The sequence below is a fragment of the Terrapene carolina genome, unplaced genomic scaffold (genome assembly GCF_002925995.2).
Source record: "Terrapene carolina triunguis isolate 2854851 unplaced genomic scaffold, T_m_triunguis-2.0 Scaffold69, whole genome shotgun sequence".
NCBI lineage: Eukaryota > Metazoa > Chordata > Testudines > Emydidae > Terrapene > Terrapene triunguis.
The window spans coordinates 45426232-45445419 of record NW_020664420.1 but is presented as its reverse complement, the minus strand read 5'-3'; the positions used below and the strand labels follow the sequence as shown (position 1 = coordinate 45445419).

The 19188-nt window shown below is 45.0% G+C and overlaps 1 protein-coding gene across 2 annotated transcripts in view; it reads left to right on the top strand.

The window, feature by feature from the left end:
* The window catches only part of EDIL3 (EGF like repeats and discoidin domains 3), a 434555-nt gene that overhangs the window by 193975 nt on the left and 221392 nt on the right, over positions 1 to 19188 (top strand). For both annotated transcript variants that reach the window (XM_024216158.3, XM_024216234.1), the window contains exon 4: positions 11260 to 11388. In XM_024216158.3, the coding sequence (XP_024071926.1) occupies positions 11260 to 11388 (129 nt within the window). The remainder of the gene's footprint in view (positions 1 to 11259; positions 11389 to 19188) is intronic.

Sequence of the window (19188 nt, the reverse complement as noted above, 5' to 3'; positions counted from 1 at the left end):
ATACTCTATCACATGGGATGGTCGATCCCCCATTCCTCCTTGGCACCAATGCTGCCCCCACATTGGGCTTCAGACAAGTCTGATCATTTGTTTGCCCCATCGGGGCGGGCTCCCCTATTGTCATCTGAGAACCTCTGGTACACCTCAAGATCCAGGTGAGAATTGTCCTCCCACTCCTCATCGGATAGGCTCCAGATCACCTATTGATACTGAGCTCAACATTGCAGTTGGGACAGGGGCTCTTGACCCAGTGCCTGCTGGCCACCAATGACTCATCCATACACATAGCTGCCTCTTTGGAATCTTTGTGACACTCCTCAGTCCCTGAAGTTCCACTCCTCGATCTGCTCCAAAGATCACCAATGCAGATGGGGCCCTTACTCCTAAACCATCTCAGTGGCAAGTGACTGTGGAGTCAATTCCCTTTGGATCTTCAGGGTTACTCCAATAGATCCTGTGGTTCAAAAACAGGACCCATTGTTGGTACAGCAGACCTCCTCTCCCTCAATGAGGACTTTATGGCATAACAGGACACCCTGAGGCATATGGCTTGTAGCTTAGCTATCCAGAAAGAATGCCAACAGAAGAATATGCATATACTGCTGGATATTCTCCAATCATCAGCTTCAGGGAGAGTAGACCATCTGATAAACGAGGCTTTTTTGGAATCTGCAAAATCCCTCTGGTCTTCTCCAGCTTCATTGTCTCCCATGGCAAAGCATTCGGAGAGGTGAGACTTCATTTCTGTGTAAGGTTTTGAGGGTTTTTAGTCCCACCTGGCCCATAACTCTCTAGTGGTAACTGCAGCAAATGGCAGGGCATGGCAAGGAAGGTATAAGTCTACTTCTAAGGACAAAGAATCCAAAAGGATAGATTTAATGGGGAGGAAGATTCACACCTCCTCTTCCCTGCAAATGTGCATCATGAACCAGCAGGCATTGAGCTCTAAATATGACTTTGTCAATTGGGCGGCCATATCCAAGTTTGCGGACAAGTTGCCAGAACCCTCCAGGGAAGAGTTTATGACATTCACTGTGGAAGGTCTTGTAGTGGCCAAGGCCCTGTTGCAGTCAGCTTTGGACTTGGCAGGTGCCTCAGCCAAAATTATGGCATTGACTGTGACTATGAGGAGAGCCACATGGCTTCAGAATTCTTTGGGAATTTATATTCTGGCCATGAAGAGACACCACCACAGCGCTCAGAAGAAACAGTAGCAATACTGGCCACAGTGGTTTTTTTGGACAGTCCTCCCTTCCTATAAGGCAGCAAGACTACTCCTGGAAGGGCCATGAATCTCAAAGGAGAAGGTCCTCTGGTTCTGGATTTAACCAGCCAGCTCCCCACCCAACCCATCAGCATCCACTTTGACTCTTGTGTCTAGGACAGCGATCTAGTGGTGACCTCTCCTTCTCCATCCCCTCTGCTCAGGGACAGGCTGGCTCATTTTTGTGGTGTGTGGGACTTGATTACCATGGACAACTGGGTCCTATACACTGTCAGAGTGGGTTATGCCATACAGTTCCTCTCCATCCCTCGTACCCTCTCCCATATCCCGTCCATCTTCAGGGATCCTCTCACGAGACACTGCTCCTTGAACAGGCTCAGTCTCTACTGGCTCAGGGGACAGTAGAGGGAGTCCCACTGCAGTATTGGGGACAGGAGATCTATTCCTGGCATTTCCTGGTTCTCAAGCCCAAGGGAGGGATGAAATCTATCCTTGATTTCCACAATCTCAATATATACATCAGATATGTGGGGTTCCATATGGTCACCCTAGCAACTATCCTCCCTGCCTTGATTCATAATGACTAGTTTACTGCCCTGGACCTGCAGGATGCTTATTTCTACAAAGCAATCCTTCTGAGTCACACAAAGTTCTTCAGGTTTGTCGTAGCTGGCTGGGACTATCACTACACTGCAAATGGATGATAACAGTGTGCCTTCCCATATATGGATGATTGGTTACTGAGGGGACAAGTCCAGAGAGGAAGTTCTCTCTCTTGTCCACTTCACGCTACTCAATTGTCTAGTTCTCATCCTAAGCAACGGGAAAGGGAAATCAACATTGGTTCCAAAGCAAAGAATTGAGTTCATTGGGGCCCAGATAGACTTTAGGAGTTGGAGAGCATTTCTGCCAACTGAGTGATTCCAAGCAATTCGCCACCTGTTTCTGGAGCTGCATTTTCAACCCTCAACCACAGCCCAAGTATGCCTGAAGTTGCTAGGGAATATGGCTGTATGCATGCAGGCTGTGCCTACGTCCTCTTCAGATGTGGCTGAAGTTGGTCTATCATCCAAATCGTCATCCTTTGGACAGATTGGTCTGACTTCCTTTGCCTATCCTGAACTTATGGTGGTGGATGGTTCAGGACAAGGTATGCCAGGGTATTCCCTTTGCATAGCCTCCACTGCCCAGGACTGTTGTTACTGGTGCCACTTTAATAGATTGAGGTGTGCATCTGGCATAGGTGCTGTGATGGGTTGCCCCCCTTAGGATGCCACCTGATGTGCTAAGATACCGCTGAACCAGCCTGTTATGCCAGCCTGGGCACCCTTTTTACCTGTCTTGCTGAGCCAAGCTATTAAGCCTCCTGCAGCACACCCACAGGCAGGGCCACACCCAACTGCAGAATGAAACAGACACTGATATCAGTTCTGGGAAGACTCAGCTTAAGGTACTTGCCCCAGCATTCAGGTGTCCACCTCTCTTGGAGTGCAGACCCAAAGATATATTATGAAATCCACCTCCTCTCTCAATGTGGAGGAAGGTATGCACAGCCTCTCCCCCCTTAATAAGTTTATTAACTACAAAAAGCGAAGATAAGAGATAACAGACAGAACAAAGCAGCTTATTGAGCAAATAAAACAAAATATTCAAGCTAAGCTCAATATACTTGAGGAACAGGTTACAAAATGTAATTTCTGACCTGAAATATTGTCACAGGTAGATTACAGAAATTCTGGAAAAGCAGCTGCACTGGACTGTGTTTCCACTCACAAACTAGACGCTCTCCCAGCCTGGGTTCAACCCTTCTCCCCTCAGTTCAGTTCTTGCTTCCAGGTGTTTTGGGTGGGTGGGGAGGCAGAGGAGAACCATGATGATGTCACTCCCCTGCTGCCTTATATAGCTCTTGTGTATGATGGGACCCTTTGTCTTCCAGTGGAAGAACATTGGCATTTCAAATGGTGGGTCCAGTACCAGGTGACTCAGACCCATGTCTCTGCAAGGCTGTGGCAGCCATTACTCCTAGGCTGTCTGGAGCGTCAACAGGAAGACTAAGCTCTTTCACAGTCCATTGTCTTTGCTAAGGGGCCATTAGCTCTGTCTGTCTTTTCCATTGTTGTACCTGAAGGGCTAGCTGGGGGTGACACCCAAAGTAACACATTTGAAATACAGATACATAGTCAATATTCCTAACTTTAGATACAGAAATGATACAGGCACATAAATTGGATAATCACATTCAGTAAATCATAACCTTCCCCATGATATCTTACATGTGCCATCTTGCATATGTCATATGCATATCATAAGCATATTTTCATAAAGAATATGGAGTGAAACATCACAGGCGCTGACTTTTGTTTTTGCCGGTGGGTGCTTTTCAATCGGTGTCAGTGTTGGGGAAGGGGGAAGGGAGTGGGCACCTTGCCAGTTTTGGGGGGAGGCTATTTTCAGCATATTTATACACTTCTTTCATATTCTAGTTTACTGAATGTGTCTATCATTGGTATCTTTACTATTTTAATAATGATTAAATTGTTATGAACTTCATAATTACATTATCATGCAATCACCTACAAGCTGTTTTCACTAACGTCCCAGTTTAAAGACATTATGTCTCACTGTAGCTTTCTGGATGAGACTGTCAGCAATCTTATTCAGGTTTAGTTCTCTGGTATTGTCTTGATGAAAGTTAAGGACAGAGCCCCCAAAACATGAAACTTATAGCTCTTTTAACTTTAAATCATTCATTTCCCAGTGTTGTTTGACAGTAAACTGTGGGCATGTTTACACTGCAATCTTAAGTCGACTTCAGTTAAGTCAGCATCCAGCTGCCGCAGTAATTAAGTCAGTAGTGCTTGTCCACACCATACTCTTTGTGTCGGTGGAGTGTGTCCTCACTAGCGGCGCTTGCATCGATGCAGAGAGCAGTGTACTATGGGTAGCTATCCCCAGGACCGGCTTTAGGCCGATTCCCCCGAATCAGGCCCCACACCTAAGAGGGCCCTGTGCTCCAGGTCTTCGGCGGCACTTCGGCAGCGGGTCCTTCATTCGCTCCGGGTCTTCGGCGGCACTTCGGCGGTGGGCCCCGTCAAAACTGTTCAAATTGGGCCCCACACTTCCTAAAGCCAGCCCTGGCTGTCCCACACTCAACTCACTGCAGGGGGTTTTGGGAAGGGCTTGCAATGCCTCATGGAACCAAAACATTCTCGCAGGAATGACTTCAATGTCAATGATGTAGTTTTCACCCTACCTCCCCTGATTTTAATTGGAACCCATCAAAGGCTGGCATAGCCACATGCATGCCATATCACCTGAGAAGCATGGACCCATCTCAGCTCTGCGCTGTTGTTGTGAGCATTACAAACACCACACACCTTATCCTGCAATATTGCCAGAAGCACGAGAGGGGCTGCTGTGCGGAACATTGCAGTGCCCTTCAAGAAGCCCTGCTGGAAGCCATAGAACAAAACAATTCCCGGTTGCTTCTGGCAGTCACTCAGCAGCTGAACATGGTGGAGCGCCATTTTTGGTCCTGAGAAACAAGCACTGACTGGTGGAATCACATCGTTATGCAGTTATTAGGTGACGATCAGTGGCTGCAGAACGTTTATATGCGTAAGGCCACTTTCCAGGAACTGTGTGCAGAGCTCCCCCCAGCCCTGCTGCACAGCAACACTAAAATGAGACCTGTTCTGACAGTGGAGAAGCGAGTGGTGATCGCTGTGGAGAAGCTTGCAATGCCAGATTGCCACCAGTCAGTGGAGAATCAATTTGGAGTTGGTAAATTCACTGTGGGAACTGTTGTGATCCAAATATGTCCGGCCATTAATCTCCTTTTACTAAGAAGGGTTGTGACTCTGGGCAATGTGCACAAAATACTGGATGGTTTTGCCGCAGTGGGGTTCCCTAACTGCAGTGGGGTGATGTATGGCACGCATATCCCTATCTGGGTACCAGACTATCTTGCCAAAGAGTACAAAAACAGAAAGGGATACTTTTCAATGGTGTTGCAAGCGCTGATGGATCACCGGGGCCATTTTACCAACATCAATGTGGGATGGTGAGGGAAAGGTGCATGACATATGCAACTTTAAGAACACAGGTCTGTTCAGAAAGGTGCAAGCAGGGACTTTGTTTCTGGAATGCAAAATAACCACAAGTGACCCAGACTACCCCTTACTCCGGTGGCTCATGAAGCTGTACACTGGACACCAGGACAGCAGCAAGGATCAGTTCAACTATAGGTGCAGCAAGTACAGAATGGTGGCTGTTTAAAGTGTCGCTGGCGCCATTTGCTTATTAGGGTAGACCTCAGGGAAAGCAATTGTCCCATGGTTATAGCTGCCTACTTCATAATATCTGTGAGGCAAAGGCAGAAAAGTTTCCATAGGGATGGGGCGTGGAGGTGGATAGGCTGTCTGCTAATTTTGAGCAGACAGATTATTGGGCGGTTTGCTCAAGGTCTGCTCTGCCACCTGTGTGCGCGGAGCTAGAACAGCACACAGGGAGAACACACACACACGGCCAAACATCTAACCACACCAGATACCAAGACTATAAGAAGAACTCATCATGGAGCACTGTGTCTCAGGGAGGCTTTGAAAACCCATTTCAGTAATGAGCCACAGTAATGTGCACAGCTTCTCTGTATTGTATCTTCCAATAGTATGAACCTTGCTGTGAATGCTGGGTTTTTGTCTCCAGCACATCCTTTCTGTTGCCTCACTTTCCCTCTTTATCCCCTCCATCCCCCCCCCCTTTAAATGAATAAAAAATAATTCATTCTCAAGACATGGAGTTCTTTGACCAAACATACTGAAACTTAATGATCACAAATAGAATTTAACCTCAGACACATGGTGGAATAAAATTGGAAGGGAAAAAAACACACCATCTTGTCTTTAAAAGCACAGTAGCCTTGCTTGTCACACATCATCGTATGTGCGGCTTTTATTCTTAGGACCCTCCCCTGGGGTTGAGTGGAAGGGATATTGCATTCCCCGCCTCACCTCCTGGAATGTTTGGGAGAGCGGGAGGGGGAATACGGCGATGTTGGAATGCTGTTGTGCAGGGGCTGCAGAGGGAATCTAGCCTCAAGGTGCTTCTCCTGAAGGTCAACCAGACGCCTCAAAATGTCTCTTTCTTCCTTCAGAATCCCTAGCGTCTCCTGCTGCCTGCCATGCTCATGCTTCTGGGCTGCTCTCCTGTTTGCTATGTCCAGTTTTTCAGAAAGAGAAATCCTCCAGGCTTTCTGCTCAGTGTCTGCTGTCCCAGAAGCATTCACTATCTCATTTAACATGTCATCACGTGATCTCTTTCACCTTCATCTTATCTGGGAGAGCCTCTCCACTCATGTGAAGGAAGAGCTGAAGACCGCACTTTGAGCTGTAAGCCATGGAAAGCACAAAGCAACCATTGTCAGTACAGACCAGGTCTAGTGTGAAGTTGCTATATAAAAACCACTCCCCATATTTGAAGGACGTTTAAGGCAGAACATTTTCATTTATACAAGGTATTCCTCGAACTGGTTTGCTGTCCCAGCCAAGGTGAGTATAGCCCTGGGGCATGGGCACCGGACCATCAACAGCATTGGGCGGGCAACCCACAGCAGGACCAGAGCCACCTCCCCTTTGCAACTTGGACATAGTCTGGAGATCGGGGACCAGTGTTCCCCTTCCCAAACTGCAAGCCTTGGTAGAAGCTGCACTGGGAGAGGGTGCTTGTGGTGGTGAGTGGGCACCACAAAATTTCCCTTCCCCCACAACCAACTCCCTAGTGCCACTGCTGCTAGCTGTCACCCGAGGCTTGCAGTTACTGAGGTCAGTGCTGACCCCTGCCACCTAAACTACAGCCATATTTTGGAAACCGTTGATGAAGGGAACAAATACGTTATTTTTTGCACAGACACTATTGTTTGTGGTCTGAACAGATTAAATGAAAACTACCACCATCTCCCCTAGGTGACCCTAGCTGATATCACTCTCCTGAGGGTAACAGAGGTGGCAAGGAAACAGATGTTGCAAGCGTCCAGGTACAGATTGGGTCCTTATCCTGCTATGCTGTATACTGCAATGATGCCAGCCAAATTAATACTGAAGTGGCACGGGAAAGTATTCTACTGTGGTAGAAGAAATAAGGAAGCCCTACCCAGAAACCATCTGCAATGGATTGCAGAACACCTCCATGGAAGGTTCCTGGAGATCTCTATGGAGGATTCCCAGGCCACCCCTATATACATAAACAGTCTTTTTAGTGGGGCATCCTCTGCGTAGCTCATGCAGCCACTGGGAGGCAGATAGCCACTTGACCTCACCTTGTTAATTTTAATGAAAAAATAGAGTATAAGAACATGTGACCCCAAAAATACTACTTGAAATTGCATACTCATCAGAGGTTCCTTCCCTGCCATCACGCTCAGCCACGATGCTGTTCTGCGACTAGCTGGACTGCTGTGAGGTTACAAACAGCTCCTGGCTCTCCAGGAAAATGGATCCCCTGCTTACCTGTCTCCTATTCTCCTCCTCCTCTTCCTCATCCAAGACCTCCTCCTCAGTATTGCCTGCGCTGGCCTAGAACTCCAACTCCTCAGAGGTATCCACGCTGCTCTTGGGAGTTGCGGTGGGGTTGCTGCTGTAGACTGTTCACCTCCCTTGCCTTCTGGTATGCCTGCCTCAGGTCCTTGATTTTCACGTGGCACTGCTGTGTGTCCCCGGTGCAGCCCTTCTCCCCCATGCCCTGCATGATCTGCTCATCAATGTCTGCGTTTCTATGGCTGGTTTTGTTACCCGGGGTTCTTTCAACCCAAAGCTCTTGGTAACTTTTACTCTATGCGAGGTGGTGTCAGGAAATAAATCAGGGAAGACATGACCGTCCAACCGATAGATGGCTGGCACAAACAGGACAACACAAGAGTGCTTTCACTTAAAACTAAACTTTACTTCGTCTCAAGCACTTACACACGTCCGCAACAAGTTAGTAAAACACCCCCAACCCTTGATAATTACTGAAGCTGAGTGTGGTTCTCGAGTGGCACAGCGGCAGCCCATGTGCTTGTGGGAAACACAAGATGCATCCAGAGGGAGAGTCCAGTCCTGAAGAGTCCCCCTACCTCAAACTTTTCCCCTATACATTAGTAATAGAATGCCCCTTAAAGAAAACTTGTTAAGCAAGTAGTTTCACTGGTCAAGCAAGAGACTTCCTTCTGATTATTGATAAACCAGCTGTGGGGTTTTCCCAGTGTTTGCGGCCTTGAGGCCCCAATAGACATTCCTGCTCTTCTAAAATGCATGTATCAGCAACTTCAACACAATTCTTATCACAAAGGACATGGGGTCAAGCTGCCCTTTCTGTAGCACCCAAAACTCCCTCCTCTCCTGTCTTGGTCAAGCTGAGTTTGCTACATGGCCACTTTATGGCTTGCTGACTTCGCTGCTTTTAGCAATAAGCCATAGTGGTTTCAGGCACGTTACTGGTTTGCCAAAATCTCCCCCTACAGTTTGGAGCTGTGCCTGCACAGCCAGGAGCGGTGCCAGGGTTTTTGGCGCCCTAGGCGGGGGTCCTTCCGCTCTCCCGGTCTTCGGGGCACTTCGGCGGTGGATCCCGGAGCGAGCGAAGGACCCTCCGCAGAATTGCGCTAAAGACCCAGAGCGCGGAAGGACCCCCCGCCGCCGAATTGCCACCCCCCCCAAATCCTGGCACCCTAGGCGACCGCCTAGGTCGCCTAAATGGAAGCACCGGCCCGGTGCACAGCCTCTTCTCCTCACAGACCAAGAAGATCCACCACCTCCTCGGTACTCCAGGCTGGAGCACATTTGGAGCGTGGAGCCACCATGATCAGCTGGGCAGGCGAGCTCTCCATGCCAAAAAAACAGGAAAGGGAAATTCAAAAGTTTCTGATCCTTCAATGGGGTGGGGCTGTTTCCTGTATACCTGGCTGTTGTGCAGTGGAATTGAAAACATTTACCAAAGTGGTCACAGTGGAGAATTGTGGTACACCTCCTGGAGGCCAGTTAGGTCGACGTAAGCAACGCGATGTCTACACTGCCTCTATGTCAATCTAACAACATCGAATTAAGCACTACATCTCTTGTAGAAGTGGAGTAATTAAGTTGATGTGTCAGATGAGTTATGTTGGTGGAAAGGACCTGGTAGTATAGATACATTCAGTATTAGGTCGATGTAAGGCAGCTTACGTCGACCCAACTGTGTAGTGTAGACCAGGCCTACGTTGTAGAATGGAAAATATTTTCTCTTTTTACCACAAAATAAGATTTTAAGTGGCTGAATAATTACAAGGCTTATACCACTGCATTTCAACAATGGAGATTAGCTTCAGTGTGTATGCGGAGAGGAGTTGGGGATGGTAAAGAGTGTAAATAAAATAGTTTTGTAGTGCTCACTTGAGATATTTTTAAGGCATGTTATTGATTTTTAAATGTTCAGATCACTGACTACCAATTCTTTGTGAGGTAAGACTGGAAACAATCTTTATCAAATGCAAACATTTATTCTTATAGGAATTTTATTGGTCAGTATAGCTGAGATATTAAAAACATATTGAATGGTAAATGCTTTCAACACAAAACAGTTAAAAAGAAAAGAATAAACAACTGACCTAGATTTAACATAGTCTAGTTATTTCAAGGCATCCACCGTCTATATAAAAATAACATTTACTGTACTTAGAAACTCTACCAAAACACCTACTGTGAATGAGAGACAGACAAACAATTAGATCTCATGGTTGTATGCAGCAATTTTATTTTAGCTATCACAGCATGTGTGTAGTAGAAAGAAGTGATTTCATTTATGAAAGGAACTCTTAGAAGTGATTTGAAACAGATAAGTTAAGAAGTTGCTTATCATGGAAGGGGAAATTGGTTCAGATAACCTAATGACTGGTGTATACCGTCACATGTTCTCAAAGTGAAACTCACCCAATACACGACATCCTTCATGCCACTAAAGCCCCATGTAGGGGCTGTGCAGGCATATTTGAGGTGAAAGTCCTTGCATACCTGGTAAGCCTAACAGAAGTATTGGGAGCATAAGCTTTCGTGGGTAAGAACCTCATTTCTTCAGATGCAAGTAATGGAAATTTCCAGAGGCAGGTATAAATCAGTATGGAGATAACGAGGTTAGTTCAATCAGGGAGGGTGAGGTGCTCTGCTAGCAGTTGAGGTGTGAACACCAAGGGAGGAGAAACTGCTTCTGTAGTTGGATAGCCATTCACAGTCTTTGTTTAATCCTGATCTGATGGTGTCAAATTTGCAAATGAACTGGAGCTCAGCAGTTTCTCTTTGGAGTCTGGTCCTGAAGTTTTTTTGCTGTAAGATGGCTATCTTTACATCTGCTATTGTGTGGCCAGGGAGGTTGAAGTGTTCTCCTACAGGTTTTTGTATATTGCCATTCCTGATATCTGACTTGGGTCCATTTATCCTCTTGCGTAGTGACTGTCCAGTTTGGCCAATGTACATAGCAGAGGGGCATTGCTGGCACATGATGGCATATATAACATTGGTGGACATGCAGGTGAATGAGCCGGTGATGTTGTAGCTGATCTCGTTAGGTCCTGTGATGGTGTTGCTGGTGTAGATATGTGGGCAGAGTTGGCATCGAGGTTTGTTGCATGGTGCCACAGGACCCTCTGTTGCTTTTTACAGATTCAGACTAACACGGCTACCCTTCTGATACTGGTAAGCCTAGTAGATCTAGGAATTGTATGCAAATGAGTAACTGCCATAAGAGTTACTTGATGAATATATATTACCTCATTTACATAAGTGGTAAAACTCCCATTGTTTTCAATGGGAGCAAGATCAGGCATTAATCCCATGTTCTTCTCTTGTACTAAATATATAATGCTGTGATTAATGAAGAGTGACATTCTTCATAATTCTTCATGTTAATAAAATCTACGATGGTAAGTAATCTGAATGAAGTGAAGGGTAGATTTTAGTGGGTTAGTGGAATATATAATGTGGGGGTTTAAATGAAAACACTTAAATTACTACATTATTTTTATCTTTCAGGACCATGCCTTCCTAATCCCTGTCATAATGGTGGAACCTGTGAAATTAGTGAAGCGTATCGAGGGGATACATTCATAGGATACGTCTGTAAATGTCCAAAGGGATTTAATGGAATTCACTGCCAGCACAGTAAGTTTCAATACTGTAACTTTTATTACATTTGTGAACAAGAGCCTTTAAAATCTGTTTCTATGTTTGCAGTATTAATACTGACACCTGTTCTCATTTCCTGGGACATCTAATTAGTAGGTATTTATGCCATGACCAGGTTAGTGCTGTTGAATATTGAGAACACTACCAATTTAAAATTACTTTTTCTCATGATTGTTGATGCTGAGCCATTGACAGGAAATGAAACAAAAATTAAATTGGTTGAGTATATGCTAAAAATCTAGTGCTAAAGAAAGACTAACCAAATTCTGCTCTCATTTACTGTGGGTGTAACGGAGAGCAGACATTGGCCTGATGTCTCTAGTAGTACAGAGACATCTTGTTCTCAATGGAGAAAAGGCTTTGGGTTTTGTCTTGATGCTGTTGCTGATTAATTTGATTAATGACAGCTGAAAATATAAAGGGTAGTTAAAAGGAGATTTTTATTTTAGTTAATTTTCTAGATCTTCTTCATCCCACTTTGATAGGAGCCAAAGAGGAGTATTCTAAATCATGCTGTTTAATTCAACAGAGGGATTTTCCTGAGGGTTGGAAGCTTCAGATTTAAAAAGGGATGGACTTCTAAATTTGATGTTTTTAAGCCCAATATTTGGTCCACTTTCCATTTCATATAATTCACTGGAAAAAGTCCACACACTTCTAACTTAAATTTCACATTACGTTCTGATCATCATATTGATATTGGTTACCTTTTAAGCATGTATAGTTACAGGCCAGAAGACTTGTATTGATAATCAAGTCCTACTCTAAATAAATCATTAATAGTAAACCTCACACTGTCAGTAATGTCTCTGGAGTTTATTAAAAATTGTATGAAGGGAGTCCCCCCTATTAAACTTAGCCAATATGCAGATTTTAGCAAAAGAACAGCTTTTACTTTAATTATGCAGCAAATGTATGCCTCAAAGGTCTCCAATTAATATGTCAGTAGTAGTTCATCAGCAAAGGGCTGATCAATAGGAGTCATGAATATTTATCATCAAAAGAGTAACTAGACCATGAACTCTGCTGTCATATTCTCATCCAATAAATGAGACTCCATGATCTAGAACAGTAGGAAAGTTAAATAGAAGTTCGGGGCTCTTGAAAGATTCATTTAACTCATTCGGCATTAGTGGAATTAGTGGTTGTGTAAGAAGAAACTATGCTCCAAAGTTTGTGTTTTGCTTTGTGGATTAAGGCACAGTGTGGTTCTTCTGAAGATTCCATGTCTTGATGCAATTGCAAGGCAATGGCTAAACAGTGAGAAGGTTAACTCTGTAGGCCTGGCTTGACAAAGCTGTGTTAATGCTAGCCTGGTGGGCTCAGAACAAGTATCAGGCTAATGACAGAGGAGAGATTAAATTCAGTACCATGTGCAAATGTTGGACAATATTGTCAAATAGTTTGACAGAGCGGACATGGTTAAAATTCAGCTGCACAGGAAAGGAGGTTCCCTGGTAAAAGGTTATCAGGCAACCAACTTAGCAGCCAAGATCCAGCAGTAACTGGACCGCCCTGGCTGTGGGAGACCTCTTTGAAAGCCACATGGTGGTAGTTCTCACTCGAGGCAATTGCAACGAGCTAAAGCAAGGCAGTTGCAAAGCATTCAAAATCAGGATTTGGAATTAGGACTGCTTTGGGAGCAAGTCTGCAGCCAGGAAGTGAAAGGAAAAGGTGAGGACCTAGTAATAGAGCAAGGACTCTTATGTGCAAAAACAGAAGATGGTTTGGTATGGATTGTACCATGGAATATGAGAAAAGATCTGCTGCTATGGGTGCATGGGCCCAGTGTGGGTGGTCGCCCCAAACAGGAAGAAGCCAAAGACAGGTTAGCAAAAATGGGGTGGTGGCCCTAATGGGAAAAGGACCTGAAGGAACATCTTAATGCTTGTGTGGTTTGTGTCAGACATAATCCATCTAACAATATAGAAGTGTTTTACGAGACAGGTACCCAGGAGTCCATGGGAATTAATTCAAATTGACTGTACTGGGGAGTTGCCGTTAGCACCAAGAGGTAACAAATATGTGCTGGTAGTTGTGGATGCTTTTTCACATTGGGTGGAAGCTTTCACTATGAAAAATATGACTGCCCTAACTACAGCAGAACAATTGGTGTATAATCTGTCTGCAGATGTGGAGTTCCTAATGTAATTGACTCAGACAGTGGTAGTAGATTTGTGGTGTCAGTCATTAAAGAAATGACATCCTGCTAGACACTGATCAGAAGTTTCACACTCCCTATCATCCAGTGGCAGCATGACAAGTTGAGCAAACGAATAGGACCATCAAATCCAAATTAAGAAAAGGGGTGAATGTAACAGGCAGCTATTAAGAGCTAGGGAATACAGATCCAAGGCTTTTCCCCTTGCAAGGCCTTAATAAAAAGACCAATGAGATTGTGGAAGAATATAGTTAACCCAGTTGCAGCCTGTCTGGCTACTGTAGCCCTATCCGAGGCCTGAGTACAGAAATTGCAAAGGCAAATTTTGCAAGTGCAAAAAAGTGTGATGGGAAAAATAAGGTGGAAGTACAGAAGACCAAGGCATGGTTCAATGCCAAAGAAGACCTGACTGAGCATCAAGTGGAATTGAAATCATGATTCAAAATCAGGCTCCTTACCGCATTTTCCCGAAGGTGAGGTGGTACGGTCCATACTTGGTGTTGGACAGACTTGGCCTCTTTGTATACTTGCTAGACCCGGGAAATAAAGACAAAGCTGGGCTAATGCAAGTTAGTTCAAAGCACATAAAAATATGTAAAGAAAGAAGCAAAAAAATAGTTTCTTCCCCCTTTGCTTTGTAAATTTGCATCCATGCAGTGGTGATAGTTTCCAACGTTGGGGGCAATCTTGTGGTTTAGGGTAGTATTATACCTGTACAGAATCTGCAAAGCTATTCATGTCACTCTCCCTATCCATTTAAGAGGGCAGAGATGTCAGTGTGCTGCTAAGGCAGACAATAAGTGTTCACCTGGTCTCGTGGCAAAACCCTACAGCACCTATGCTTATGGTCATAAAAGCAAGAAATAATCTACCATGCTATGCATGGGTGTCGGAGGGCATACTATGCAGAGTTTTAGAGGAAGACCCTAACTCCTGTGCCACAAAAACCCTAAAACAAACAAACAAAAAATACATTGGCAACCATACTGAGTGGCACAAGAGTTGGGGTCTCCTTATAAAATTCTGCCATCATTCAAAACTAATCCTCAAAATTAACTCCTTAACTAATACATTCAAGCAAGCCATGAAGAAAGGAGAGGGGATTAGTATTTTAACCCTGCAGCCAAAAGCCTTAACTATCCGTAATATGCACTCTATTACACAAACTTTAAAATAAATTAATGGTCAAGATTGTTAAACAGCACATTGATCTGGACCACACTAGTGGAAAAAGGAATTTATAATAACAGTGGATAAAATAAGCCTGGAACCTGAAACGTGGAAAAGAGTAGGTTCTGCATGGACAGTATTTAGACGGAGCATGTTGTACAGGGATTGGTTCCTACAAAGTAACCAAACCAATCCCAAAGCATATAATGTAACGTAATGCATAGTAATGCAACATATGTGTAAATGTATATAAAGGAAGAGGTTTGCTGTGTAACTTTGGGTCTGTGATGTACCTTGCATCTACCCCCTGTGTTTGAGTCTTACCAACTCAGCATACCTTTGCTATATGCCAAATAAAGATACTTGAGTAACATAATCTGGAGTTGAACTAAATTCATAGGAAGCCAAGTAGAAAGAGGTCTTGGAGAAAATACTAACAAACTGAAATATGGACCTCAGGATTTAGTCAAATAGCACCAGCTGGACTGTGGAAAGAAGCCTACTCAAAAACAATAGTGGGTGATTCTTACTTGGCTTAATACTGCATTTTAGGCTCTGACTATTTACTCAGGATTACACACTAAATATTTATTGTCTAATAAAATTAGAAATCAAAGTGTACTTAAGATAGCAACTCTTGTATTATATGACTGCATTCTATATTTAAGAATCCTCATCAAGCAACAGACATGCCAATAAGTGATGTTAGCTTAAGTTGTTTTCATGGTAATTAATGGAAAATCTGTTTTATAATGTTCTCTCTACACTAATAGAACAGCAACCACTATTCTTTCACAGAATTACATTTTCCTTTGTTTCATCTTTGTTTCTTTCTAAAAGCTGCTTTAATATAAAGGAAAACAAAATCTCAATTTTGAAATGAAAAATTGTAACATTTAATTTCAAAATGGCCATGGTGGGGGGGATGGATCTATTCACCAAATTCTATCAGAATTCATGAATAGTTTTCATGCTCCAAAAAGTGCATTATTTGGTGAATGTACTTACTGTTCGGGGTGGGGGGGAATCCCAATTCTACCTATGTATAATTGTGACATTTTACCCAGTGTCTGATCTGGACTGCTGAACAGCTGTGTCCCCTCAATTCTCCAACCTAGGGTACCTTTTACACTGCTTTGCTGTGAGAGCAACCACTCCTGCATGTAAATTACTCCCAGCTATACTGTCGGAGTGCTATGGCCAGGCACTCTTGAATTACATCGCAGAACACCAGAAAATTCCCAGTCCTAGACTTTCCCCCAGAAATGTACATCTGATACTGTCCAGCCCTTTCCTGGACAACACAAACTCATATAAATTCTGTCATCTTATTAATAGAAAATGATATGCACAAATTCTATCATCTCAAATGGAGTTTCCCAAACACTTCAGGCACACTGGTATCTCTTTTAGCCAAAATTCTTTGCAACACAAAGTTTTATGAACTTATGAAAAATTAGGACTCTAAACTCCTACTTTCCTGTGTAGGAATTCAATTGCAAATTTGTTACAATTCAAATTAAAAATCTGTCAAAATCGGTCCAGCATAAGTAGTTAAATTAAAATGACCCCATTCCAAGATACATAACATCTTCTAAAACTATTAAAATTTCTAAAAGATCACACACTAATTTAGTTTTATCTCAGATTTCTTTAATGTTTAATATTCTGCTGCTAAATCAATTACACTAGATGTTTGATTTTGCAATCAAAATACACTCCAGAAGCTGACATTCTGTCATTCATGTTAACCAGAATCCAATCAATATTTCTGAGACACCCTGACCTTTTGCTCATGTAAATAATTGGTATGTAAATTATAAAAGAACAGTATTAATTTTACTGATTTCATATGCCATGTTTGATTGCAATATTACATATTAAGTGTCAACACTTGTCTCAAAAGTTTCTGATACTCCACTGGCAAAACTGGGGAGGAAGATATTCTAAATAACATCATTGCCAGACAGTCGGGGATCATAATGAAAAGCAGGGATGGATTTGGATGGGAAAACCCAGATCCCTCAGATCTAGTTCTGATACCTTCACTGAAATGCTCAAGGAGTAAGGAACTATTAAATATTCCTGATATATTAGTACATGGCAGTCTCCGTCTCTGCAATCCTCACTTACATTGTATAGTGTTTTTCTACATATATGAAGGTCTAGATTTCAAATGCCGTACTCACACTGGGGAGAAGTTAGCCATATGAAGTCAACCTGGTGAGCAACAGCAGAAAAATCAGGCTCTGAGTCAGTATTGAGTCAGGCTCTCACTCAGCATAACTGTAGTGGTCATTACACTGCATGTCATAATTCAGATGAGAACAAAGTCAATTTCTCTACTGCCTTGGGATCTTTATGGTTGAAAGTTGTTATGTAAATATAAATATTTACCATTCATCAGAAGCAAGCATAATTAGAGTTTATTATATTTCACTTTTATGACTGCGAATGACAAAGTTCTGTTAGCCTATCTGAATGCACCTTTTAAAACAGAGGGATAGTGATCTGCACTACTGAATCAACATTCATCATAAAACATTTACATTATCAACATCATTAATTAATCATTTGTATGAGACATAATAATACAGGGCAAATAGCAGCTGCTCTGAAAACAACTGCCTTGATATTTATTGTGTCTAATGCTTCAGCTTTGCTTTAGTATTTGCAGTAGGAGACCATTACTCTGTAATCATATACTGTAATACTGTCTATACCTCTTAATCTTATTCAAAGGAGAAACTGAGTTATCCAGAGGCACAGATGTAGAAAATCCATCCATTTCACAATTTTGAGGTCTTTCCCTGGTTTTTGATTTGCTCTGAAGAATCCAAGACTTTATTTTAAAACTTGTATTTATTTCTCTCTTCTGGCTGGGAAGATTACCCTTCTGTTTGTAAATGAATGCAGTGAATGAGTTACTGCCTGCCACTAGATAGACTGAAACAAGAGAGAGGCCCGCACTGAAAAAGTCAAGTGAAAATTATGAATCCCCCTGAAACCTGGGGATGTTCGGATTTGGGGGTTTGGCTGGGATGTCGTTTATATTCTTAGGGTCTTAAGGGGAAATAATTACAATAATACAAAAATGCCCTACACTGCTAGAAAACCAGACTGGGTTCAAAGTCTAGGTTACCACCTCCATAGGTGCCGACTTTCTAATGTATTGGGGGGTGCTCCCCCCGGCTTCAACCCAGGCCCTGCCCCCACTCCATCCCTTCCCCCAAGTCCCCCCACCCCAGCGCCTCCTGCACAGTGTGGAACAGCTGATCCATGGTGGGTGGAAAGGGCTGGGAGGGAGGGGGAGGCTCTGACAAGGGGGCTGCCATTGGGTGCTAAGCACCCACCATTTTTTTTCTGTGGGTGCTGCAACCCTGGAGCACCCATGGGCCACAGGGCTCCTGGGCGCGCACAACCGTGCTAGCCAATCGCGCTGGCCTGCGGGGCCCCCAAAGCGCGGGGCCCGGAGTGATCACACGCACCTAGGCATGACGGGCGGTCCTGGAAGTGACGGATTCGTCACTTCCACTCCGGGCCCCGCCGCCCCAGGGACGACCATGGTCCTGGCCCTGGGGCCTGGCATTGCTGTCAGCGGGCCTGAATAAGGTGTTCTGTCACTGCCTACCTTGTAACTTTGAGTGCCCTAATGCTATTCTGCTGTAGCTCAGAGCTCTGACACCAGTAGCCAGCCTACACGCATGAAGGTCTCACCCTGGCTTCCACCTGCATAGTTCCTGCTCAGGGCTGCCCGGGGGGGGGGCAAGTGGGGCAATTTGCCCCAGGCCCTGGGCCCCACAGGGGCCCCCACGAGAATGTTGGAGGCTCCCCCCGCCTCCGCCTTCCCCCATCCCCCGGCGCCTCAGCGCGCCAGTTCCAGGAGTGGCCCTGGACAGAGCTAAAGCGGCCTGGCTCGGGCGGGGCCTGAGCTCCTCCCGCTCGGAGCTACGTGGTAAGGGGACGGGGCCTGAGCTCCTCCCGCTCAGAGCCACGTGGTAAGGGGGCGGGGCTGCAAGCTGCGGTCGAAGCTCAGGCCCCGCTGGAGCCAGGCCGCTGAAGCACTGTCCAGGGCCGCCCCTGGACGCGGCTCGCTGAGGCTCCAGGAGAGGCGGGGGTAAGTGGCATGGTAAGGGGCCGGGTATGGGCACCCTCCTGATCCCATTCCCTGCAGCCCTGACCCCCAGCTCTGAGCCCAGCCCCTCTGAGCCAGGCACCCCCCTGGCCCCATCCCCCCCAGCTCTGAGCCCAGCCCCTCTGAGCCAGACATCCCCCGACCCCATCCCCATCCCCCCCCGCCCTGATCCCCAGCTCCGAGCCCAGCCCCTCTGAGCCAGGCACCCCCCGACCCTATCCCCCCACAGCCCTGACCCCCAGCTCCAAGCCCAGCCCCTCTGAGCCGGACACCCCCCAACCCCATCCCCCCCACAGCCCTGACCCCCAGC